The 11,378-nt window shown below is 35.5% G+C and overlaps 1 protein-coding gene across 3 annotated transcripts; it reads right to left on the bottom strand.

The window, feature by feature from the left end:
• LOC108329114 (protein ARABIDILLO 1) lies at window positions 1-10,805 on the bottom strand. Of its 3 annotated transcripts, XM_017563149.2 has the most exons (14): window positions 10,450-10,805; window positions 10,331-10,368; window positions 8,769-10,174; window positions 8,392-8,550; window positions 8,217-8,297; window positions 7,955-8,086; window positions 5,824-5,951; window positions 5,267-5,354; window positions 4,339-4,433; window positions 3,035-3,098; window positions 2,130-2,305; window positions 1,608-1,829; window positions 674-758; window positions 1-584 (listed from the first exon to the last, which is right to left on the bottom strand). In XM_017563149.2, exons 3-14 carry the CDS (start codon window positions 10,116-10,118, stop codon window positions 408-410), a joined length of 2,757 nt encoding a protein of 918 aa, XP_017418638.1. In that variant the 5' UTR covers window positions 10,119-10,174; window positions 10,331-10,368; window positions 10,450-10,805; the 3' UTR covers window positions 1-407. The 3 variants fall into 3 exon arrangements, with proteins under 3 accessions (XP_017418638.1, XP_017418636.1, XP_017418637.1); XM_017563147.2 differs by lacking the exon at window positions 10,331-10,368 and having other exon boundaries at window positions 8,769-10,330; XM_017563148.2 differs by lacking the exon at window positions 10,331-10,368.
• Window positions 10,806-11,378: the final 573 nt, after the last annotated feature.

Genomic DNA, 11,378 nt, shown 5'->3' with positions numbered 1-11,378 from the left:
AAGGAGGAAATGATATCATAAATGTATTTCACTGAGATTCTATATATTTCAAGGTGGTAACTGAAGCGAATGGAAACTGTAACAAGTCTCTCTAAAATAGCTCTAAAAGTTTAATTATACAGAATACTTAAGAATAATACATAGAAAAAAAACACATCAAGGCAGTGAAATTTATGTCAATGTGCCTATCTGTTGCAGCCTTGATATGAAAAGATTGATACAAGGGAAGAAATACATCTGAAAACAAGAACTGTTTCCTAAGCAGTTCCAAAGAAAATGAAAAATGAGAACCAGTCAATGTATAACTTGCTTCACATCACATGCATCAGGCTCACCTTGAAGTGTTCTTATGATACTGAGCAGTCCAAAATGATTTGACAAAGAGGACTGTAAACAAATGAACTGATCTACACTGTATGCTCTATCTGGTGATACTCAAGATTGCGAAGAACAATTCGGGCAAAGATTTTTGCTTCAAGTGGAGCGGATGCTGCTGCAGCCGCACCACGCAGAACTCGGGATGCTCCCAAGCTCTGCATGAGGCTAGCATGGTGCATGGCATGTCGTCCACCAGGAATTGTAAACTGCAATTGAAAAATCAACGCATAACAACGTCAGAATTCAAACTGAATATGGATTACAAAATGCCTATGCTGCTACTTGCTATAGTTACCTGGAGAAGAGCAAATGCTGCACAAGCCTTGAGTATAGATGATTGATTTCGTAGCATAGTGATGAATCTTCCAATTTCAGCACCACTGAGAAACAATAAAAATAAAATACGGTAGAGGTTCCAACATGAGTAAACCATGGATAACCGATTGCAGAAGAAAATCTTAATGAAAGGAAGAACGAACTCTAGAGCACAAGGTATACCATTAAATCCAAAAAAAACAGCACAACTGCAGAAACATAGAGAAGAGACAATATAATGAAGCTGTCCAGCCTCCATGCATGGTGATATATTATACATCTATGAAAGATGATGAATGAGAGAAGCTATAAACACGATCCAATCCCATAACAAACCTAGCAGCATTACACGGCAAGTGCCAAAAGCCACAAAAAATTGACCTTGCTTTGGCATAGTAAAACATCTGAAAGTAGGATTTAAATAGCATACGCATGTTAAACTGTCATAATAATTATTGAAAAAAAAAACATTTTGTAATTCCTTCCAGTCTTACGCTCCATGAATTAGACATGAAGGAGACTTCTCAATCAAGTATTGTCGCTGAGTAAAAAATTCACTCAGAAAGAAGAAAGAAACAAAACATACTAGGGGGCAGTTTTTATCACTTCATTTAATATTCACAAACAATACTTTCATGAAACAGGAACTTCGGAAATAATTGGTCAAAATACCTATATATGCCCATACTAAATATATATAGCTGAATGAATGCCCAAAAACGAGGAAAAGTGTTAAAAACTTAAAATTCTATGCACTATTGCAACATAAAATTTTAATGCTAAAACAAAGAATACAGGAAAAGCAAGCACCTGACAATGGCTTTGTATCATCAGAAAACAAGATCATACATGAGGTAGTAAGGTACAACAATAATGAAGAACAACTTTTACAAGGTATAAGGAGGAAAGCAAACCTGCATCTTAGATGTCCCGCTTCTTGAATACGTGCACCTTCAGTAACCTGTGCTAATGCAGCAGGAGCAGATGACGCAGCAGCAGCCGCAAATGCTTGTGGATCAGAGAACATTAGAACAAAAGCTTCAATGTGTTTCAAAGCCATCCTTCTAGCTCCATCCAAGCTCACACTCTTAGAAGTACTTTCAGATGGAGTGCCTATTAAAGCATATTCATCCATTCTGCAAAACATGTTACGATGCTCAAATATACACATAAAATGATCTCTCATACCCAGTTTCATTGGTTAAGCAATTATTTTACAGTAAAGTCATTTTAATTTTTTTTCATATATTCACACTATAAATACAGAACAGAACAAATTAGAACAGAAACAAAATAAACCAAAGATCCACCAAGTATTCAAATAATAAGAATGAACAAACTTCAATAAATAACATTTACCAAATGAAAAAAAAACATTCAAAGAAACAAAAAGAAAGGGTAACAGGGACACAGCCGATTTTAATCAAATTAATTACCTCCCGTCAAACATGTAAGCCAATGCCAAAGCAGCCATGAAGCGTGCCATTTTTGATACTGATGAAGAACAGAGATCAACAAGCGCAGATACTCCACCTTCCTCTACTATTCGTAGAGCATTACTAGCATTGAAAGCAAGATTCCATAGTGCCCCTGCAGCAGTTTCATGAACATCCTGAAAGTGGAAGGTGGCTTGAATCTAATCAGAATTTTACATATATAAATAGATAAAGATGCTAAAAAAAATACAGACAAAAGGTATGTAAATGCTTGTGGGATGATAAATACTTGTGAGCAAAGTCTGAAGGAGCCAAAACTCACATAGTATACACGACAAAGTATCTCCCACAAGTGACTAAGATGCAAAGAATGAAAGCTTAAAAACAGGAAGACCAGATATTCCTTTAGTAAAAAGTTGAATTTCAACACATGATAGGCCTGTGAATTATACGCATTTCATGCCCAAACAACTCTTGCTTGAGAGGGAATGTGATATTCATGTGTCATCACTTGATAGCTAAAGCCCTTTGGGATGTCAGCAATAACGAAAGTAAAAAAATTATCATATCATAACCTAGAAAAGTAACTACTAAAAAACAAAACATCCCAGTTGCTAGCAACAAATAATAGTTGTTCTGTTTAACCACCTACTTAACCTGCATAACATATGCAGTATGAAAAAAACTATTGATAGAACCCAAAAGGGAAAAAGGCTTATGGAACCCCACCAATATAATTCCAAACAGCTACTCTAAAGCAACTTAAAAGACTAAAATAATAACACCACCAACAAGGAACTAGTTGAACGACCAAAATGGGATACTTTTTTGGAATTGCTATGTACTTGTCTAGCACTGAATTATAAACATACACGTAAGCATCAAACATGAAGGGAATAAATTACCTCTGCTTCAGAGCGTGCAAGTGCAATCAGAGGTGCAACACCTCCTTCTCGTCCAATGGCAACACTAAGCAAACAAAAACCAACATTAATGAATACAAGCATAATCTAATACAGAAAGATAATGAAATTTTATTATGACAATTTTTTTAACCAAGTTCGAAACCATATCTTAGTCAAAGAAAATGAACAAAAAGTAAAAAATAGAAAGAGCACATTGAACTAAAATCATTTATTTTATTAGTGAAAACCAGAACAGATCCTCTAATTCGTCTTCTGCTTTTAAACAAAGGAGGTTGGAAACTATCTATGATGCAACTACAAAAATTATATGCAACTACCAAAACAGCAGCATTGCCCATACAAATAACCAAAAGAAATACCAGAAAGGATATTAAATATTAAACCTTATATCTATCTGGAATTGGATGAAGGGAATGGAAGAGAGATTTAGCTTTAGATAATCATAGAAGGTATTGCAATAAGGTCTAAAAGTGTACAAAATAAAATTGAAAGGAAAAACAGAGTGGTAGAAAGCCTATTCCATGATTTTCCAATTTCCCCCATGGCTCATCATAAAGATTTAAGTTTATGAATGGCGATAAGATTACAAATACTTAGAAGATTTCAAAACTCAGTATCATTTTTATAAATTAAAAAGAAAAGATAGATTTGTCAACAAAAGGAATCAAGAAGAATATAAAAAGGCACACTTGTAATAATTTGTATATTTTATATTCAAGAGTTGTTTTATATAAAGTGAAGATAATGGATAAAAATATTAGCAATGAAAAAAGTTAATCTATCATTCCATTTCTTAAATAGTATGCTTAACATCAACTTCGGTGTTAAGAAGATGGTTCACTGTAGTGTACTAAATTATAAACACATTCTTTAGTTTTTAAGATGACTTTTCTCTGCAATTAAAGATAGGTTCTCTCTGTTAGACTGACTTTTGACAATTTATAAGCATAGACAAAAAGATAAATAAAGCATGGTATACATAAGATTTCTAAAGTATTTTTTTAATCAAATCCTCTCAAACCCAAAAGAAGAGATAAAAAATGAAAGGAACATAAGAAAGCAAAAGAGCAAACAAAAAAAAAAACAACTAAACCAAAACACTAATAAGTAAGTACTACTACGAAACCTGAAATAATGAAATCATTCAGTCCTAAAAGAGAAATGTGATTTTTCCGTAGACAAATGTTTGTACCCCGATACTACATCAGATATGACATATTCCAAACAAGTCTTAAGAATCAAGATTCTGGGAGATCAAATACAAACTGAAATCTTTGAAGTACCTATTAGTTTCCGAGACTGATAATCCCCATAGAGCTCCAGCAGCCCTCTCTTGAAGTCCAGGGGAGGCATTAGCACAAGCTTGGGCAAGAGCAACCTATAGAAACCACAATGTCAAAACATAAACACACTAAACTTTTCAGTCTCCTGCAAGATCAATGCTCTGGTAAAAGGATTTACAAGATCCATTAAAAGATTATATTTGTTCAGAAAGTGGAAAAAATAATTTTATTCATCTCTATAACCTCTACATATTGACTGTCAAATAAAGTTGAGAATGTTTGGGAAACATTATTTCTTAGTATCCAAATATACTATTACATAAAAAAATGATTCCAGTAGAAATTAACATTTATCACATACTATTTAAAAGGATGCATTTTAAAAAGTCTAATCATGTATACCAAGTATCTTAGCCTAGGAAATAGTACCCATTTATGTAGAGATTAATAGAGACAAGGATAAAGCTGAGAGAGGGAGAAAACTGAAGAGGAATTTCTGATAGTGATAAAATGGATTTGTTACAGAGAATGCAAATGTACATGTATTGTAGACTACTACGGAGTGGCTGCTGAGTTAACAGTCAGTTACACAGTTACAGCTAAGCTGAAACTTAGCAGACTATCATTAACACTAGAATATTATATCTCTAAAATGGATGTTCTGCATATAGGATGTACTGCAGAAGAAAGCAATTTCACTCAACCAATTCCATTCTATCTCCCAGACTCTCTCACCCTTTCTCCATTCCTCTCCCTCCCCCTCTCTAAATTTAACAACGGTTTTAAAGTGCAGGTTTCTCCCTTATTTTCTCTCAGATTTTCATTTTCTTCGGGAATGTTTCTTATCATCCCTTGTATCTTTCTATTTCTATTTAATACTACAACTTTTTCTATTTAAAAGCAATAGCTTAACCTTGTAAGAACTTACCAAGGCCTGAACTCCACCAGATGCGGCAATGGCTTCTCGATTTCTATCGTCAAATGACAAATTCCAAAGTGCACCTGCAGCCTCTTGCCTGTATAAATATCAGGGTTAAAGGAAAGGTACTGCAATAATTAATATGTTTCAAGGTAAAAGATCACAGGCTAAAGAGAAAAGGCAACAATTGTAAATCAATTAAATTGTTGTATAAATGGTTTATGAAACCAATTTCTAAAAGCAATGGCCATTTTCTTTAATCATATTGCAGTTCAGGTCATTGTTTGTCAAGTCTGTAGTTAGTTACAGCTTCTAAGATTAGTATTGGTTTAAGTGAGTTTATTTGTAGCAAACTTTTGCAGTTGCGTTGAGATATATAATTTATTAAAAATACAGGTGTTGAGTCAGTGTTTTGTTTCACAATTATTCAGAGTCTTATCTCATACAAATATATTCACTTGGGTTCCCTTTATTCCACCTCATCCCTATTTTTTTTATCAAAAACATACCTAAAAGCTATACACAGGTACAATATCACACACATGCAAAGACCAGTTAAACATTACCTAACGCCCTCGTGGGGAGAACGAGTAAGTTGAACAAGAGCCTCAAGAGCACCTGCTTCTTGTCCAACGGCAGCATTGTTACTGTTACTATCTCCATGAGCAGCTAAGTTAGCCAATGCACGAGCAGCCTATATTTAAAAGTAGTTATTTTAATAACCCCACACCAATGCAATTGCATCCCTCAATGGAAAGTAAAAGATTTGAAAAAAATATAACAGATTCTGAAGAATCAATTTATAAGTTAAAAAATAATGCCCATGCATATGTATTTAATGTAAACATGAAGAATTCATAGAAAATTATATAAAGCATCTCTTAGCTAGATCATCATTAGCATTGTATATATTGGCAAGATCACAACTAACACAGGCATGTCATCCCCCATGCGGCACTAGCACAGAACCATTGACCAAAATAGGACACTGTAGACCACATTACCATCAAAAACAGAAATGGCATATCAAACTATTCCATTTCTCTCAATATATATAAAAAACTACAAACCTCTGTGAGGTATAACTTATAGCAGACAACTACATATGGAAATAGATCCATGATTCTTGTTCCACTTATAAGTGTACATCATCGTTATCCAGAATAGGAAATATGCAACATTGTTCTCAATCATGATTATCAAGCTCGAGTTTTAACTCTAAAAATGTACAAGTTGACAAATCCACAACCCGTTTCATGTTAACTTGGTGATTAGAGTGGGCTCAGTGGGATCATAAACTCAGGTGAACTTGGTCAAACCCCCAACTTAGAGAGTTCAACTGCCGTTTTTTAACTGTAAATGATGCTCCTTTGTGTCATTTTGGCATGCAAAAATGGAAGAAAAGGGAAGACCCACGTTTAGGGTTCTCCACAATTCATCAATGTGTTGTTTCTCTTTGCTGTTGGTGACAGAGCTACTCTTCTCATCATGCTGCCCATCTTGCTGCTGATTACAATGCCCATCCTGACTCACTGCATCCCTTCTCTATCTGCTATTTGTTCTTCACATCGAGGTTTCAAGCACGTGGCAGCTATCTTCTCCCTACAGTCTTGTGGTTTGCAAATTTCTTGAAACTCCATTTTCTCTAAACAATTTGCAGACATTTATGTTCTTTTATCTATTAAATGTTATCATATTAAGAACCTGTTTTGTATGAACTTATATTCTATTTGGAGTTGTTTGAACTTATTTAATAGCAATGAACTACTTGACTTGTTACTTTATCATTGAGGTTAAAAATTTTGCATTATGGAAGTAAAAGGCTCAAAGTTATTACAGGTATTTCAATAATTTTTTATATGAAGTAAATAGATAAGAGTTCACGTTTCAAGTTTATGAATCAAGCTTACAGACCTTTCACTAGTTTGCATAAACTCTTGATTTTTAGCAACCTTGTTATTAATCGAAGATGGCAGAAGGCAAAAATTCTGCCATACAAACATACCATTGTGGCCTATGGTGCTGCCATTGTGAGCCTCCCTTCACAAATTGCCTATGGCAGTTGGCAAAAAAACCGTCATAACTGCCATGGCACCAAAAGTTAACACTGAGAAAAGATAGAGAATATAAGTCCAGAAATTCAAGAAGGAACCTAGAATCAGAATGAAATTCCAGATTCAAGTAAACAGCCTTGTAATGCGATGGCACCATCAATGTCAAAAGGATTTAGCCATTGCTAAGCCTTCCAACTTCCAAGCTAAGGACTCTAGGTAAAAAATCAAATAATACCACCGACAACACAATTTCATAGCCCCAACCCCCACCCCCACCCCTTTGCAGGAGCAAAAAGGAAATAACAATTATTGTTGGAAAGCCACCTCAATCATGGTCACTCCTAGCCAGCCTTAATTTCAGGCTCAAGGATGGTGTTTAGCCTTGCATCAACTAGAGATAAGATATGAATTAAATAGAGCTTATGAAGTTTGTAAAATCTTCACTTTACAAACCGATATTATGGAATTAAATTAAGCCCAAACTCTAAGAATTTCAATCATGTACACACTCATAAAACCATTTTTAAAATATCTACGATGGGTTCCAATATTGAATTGGCAGGTATTATCAATGAAATAAAACAGCTTCAAAGATTTTAGTAATTGAACTGGATGGTACCCAAATACTAAAAGGTGGTGCTACCTGCTCTTGCACTCCCTCAAATTTGCACTTACGTGCAAGCATCACCAGAGCATGCACACCTCCTGCCAGTGCAACCTCTGTACTACACTTGTCATCGGCTGCCAAATTAGCCAATGCACCAGCCGCCCGTTCCTGAAAAATTAAAACTATCTAATCAACCAACTGTCTTACACATTATAAAACAGCAACTTACATTACTGGATATAAGAAGTAATATAATAAAAATAACTTAAGAAACTCATAACATAAAACCAGAACTTACTAAAACTCCATCTCCACTAGAGGACCACTTGAAGATAAGATCCACTAAAGCTTGTATTCCACCGGCTTCAGCAATAGCACCCTATGATGGAAGGCTCTTAAGTTTATAATTTAAACTTTAAGCATTAAATGCCAACAAATGAAAACTATATAACATACAAAATCCAAATTCCAACCTTGTGCTCTTCTCCAACAGAGAGATTCCATAATCCTCCGGCAGCCTCTTCAGCCACCAGCTTGTTCATAGACCTAGCCAAACCAGCAAGAATCTCAATCCCACCTTCTTCTGCAACAGCTTTGGCCACATTGGCATTGACAGACAAATTTGCAATGGCCTGCACAAATTTTGAAAATTTAGAGAAACAAGTCCACATTGATTATGTTAGATTGTTCTTGGCTCAGATTTATAGTGAAAAACGCATCTTAAACGCACAAAATATCAAGACCACCTCAGCAAAAATGTAAGCATTAATTTTTCTCACAACAGATCAGGTAAAAAATGACTATAAATTATCAGGTAGACTGTATTTAAACAAAGGGATAGAAAGAGTACCTTGGCCGCCTCAGATTGAAGCCCTTCCCTCCAAGACTTTGCCAGGCCAAGTAGGAGGCGTATGCCTCCATCTCGCATAACTGCTTCAGCCCTTCCACAATCTATGCTAGCATTTTCGTCATCAATTACAACAAAAGTTGCAAGTCCTGTGGCTGCCCTCTCTTGAACATCCTCCTGAGAACTCTGCATTAGACTAAGCAAAAGTGCTCCACCTTGTTCAACCCAGAAATTATCAAGACCCTGCTGAGGACTCTCAGCAGAACGCAAAAGTGTGTGAGACAGCATCCACTCAAGCCAGGGTATAATTTCATTAAGATCCTTATCATTATTCTTTGAGGTCCTCCAGTCCAAAAACACATTTTTTCCTCTCTTTGTATTATCAAAAAATAAAGAAGCCAGACCTTTAAAAATATCAGTACGAAGGGAAACTAATAACTTGTTTTTATATTTACTAGCAGAAAAGCTAGTGTCCTCTTCGAGGATAGGACAATTCAGAGCAATCAAAACCCTCAAATTCTGTGTTAAGGATAACAGTCTGAAAACAGCGGATGGTCCAATATCAGTTCTTGAAACATCTAACCCAATCAGGTTAGGAAGTTTATGCCAAAGATGGGAAACCACACCCCACTTCATACTTGAAGTCCCCGCCACAGAAAGGAAACGAACTGATAACACATTTCCCAGGGCAACCTCGTCAACATTCAGACAGTCAATGAAACCAATATCAGTCAACTTTGGACAATGCTTAGCCAAAACATTAATAGCATCACCATTTACATCCCTGATACCCGAGAGTCTGATTTTACTCAAGTTAGGACAGCAATGAGCTATTGCTTTAATAGCATCACTACTTATTCTCTCACAAAAATCTGGTCCAAGCTGAAGGCTCTCAAGTGACTCATGCCGAGCTACAATCACTGAAAGAGTTGCATCACTAATCTTCCTGCAATAGTCACCGCTCAATTCACGCAAGTTCTTAGCTCGAAGATGAATTATTGCATTAGCAGATTCCTCCCCCCGAAACCTGAGCTTCTGTAGATGCACACACCTGGGAGCAAGTGATGAAGCCATGTCAGCATCAAACCTGTGCGAACGAAGATCCAGAGAAGTCCACAGACACGGGGAGCTACCAAGAGACCTCCATGTTTTACAAGTTGACGACAAGCTAGCTCGATCTCGGTAACTCAGACATGACAACAGCTGAATTACTGTGTCATCAGGCAAGCAGTTCCAATCAACAACTCCTTGGGGTTCCAAATGCAAAACCTCCTCCTGAACTTCAGGGGAACTAGATTGCACCACATTCCCTTTACTTTTCCTTGCCACTTTCCTCCTCACTCTACGATTCATTTCTCAACAAAATCACACAAAAACCTTCAAACTTCAAACCCCAAATCCCCAAAACACTGCAAGAATTCACCAATACAACATCCTCAGACACACAAATCCAAAACTACTGAAAAAGATAACACCAACCTCCAAAACACAATCACCCCTCCACCCCCAAAAAACCCTAGTCTTCAACCAAAGTTAACACATCAAAAACAAGATAACAAACAGACCTGAAACCCCGCAACAGAAAACAACCCACCTTAGATGCCTAAAAACGGATAAAAACACAAAATTCATATGCAGGTAAGAGCACACAAAAAAATATTAAAATGTTATTATTTTCTCAAACCTGTGGACTCAGGGTATTTGGTCTTTGTTGTCACACAAATCAGATGCATTCAATAGAATTCTCAATGAAACCCATCAAAGAAAAAGGAGTAAAGAATGAAGTTTGTTGAATGGGGTGCGGAGAGAAAGATGGATAATTCAAAGGGAAATTCAAAGGATGAGAAAAGGTTGTCTTACATGAGAGGGTCGAAGGAAGAAAATGAGAAAGAAAAGGAGACGGTTGATTAGGTTAAATAAAAGGGAAATGTGAGAGAATACAATAGAATTCCAGCATTGGGGAAAAGGGAAGGGAGGAGGGACGAAGGATGGGATGGGAAGGAAGGGGAGAACAACAATGCTGTGAAACTACAACTCACAAAAATCACCATCTTTTATATCCCTTATTTCATAAATAATTTCATCCATTTGCATCATAAATAAAATAACATCATCTTATTTCTTATTCTTAGACATCATTATTCATCTTCTCAAATTATTATGTAATGATTTAAAATATGTATTAGGATACTTTAAACAGTTTCTATATCTTAATTTCTCTTACATGTTTATTCTTGTACTTTTTTTTCTATTGTCTAATATGTTATCTTTTTTATGTTAATATTATGACAGAGTACGTAAAACAACATGTCTATTAATTTCACCAAACTTTATTATTCTCCATGTAGTTATGGTGGATTAGCTTCTTAAGTAGTTCATTGTGGCAATGAACTTTAACTGTTACATTAATCTCAACACTATAGTTAGTTCGGTGTACTTCAAATGTCATATCAGTCGCACACCACCTCCATGACAACATAGCCAAACATAATTTCTAAAAGCATAACATTATGAAAATCAATGTCTTAAAGTATAAGAATTTTTAGAAATTAATTTTCTAAATTCAAATTTAAAGATGAGTTTATACATATTAAATAAATTTAATATATATGA

This window comes from Vigna angularis, chromosome 2 (genome assembly GCF_016808095.1).
Source record: "Vigna angularis cultivar LongXiaoDou No.4 chromosome 2, ASM1680809v1, whole genome shotgun sequence".
NCBI classification, from domain to species: domain Eukaryota; kingdom Viridiplantae; phylum Streptophyta; class Magnoliopsida; order Fabales; family Fabaceae; genus Vigna; species Vigna angularis.
Note: the sequence above shows the minus strand (reverse complement) of the source record. Positions and strands in the feature narration are given on the sequence as shown.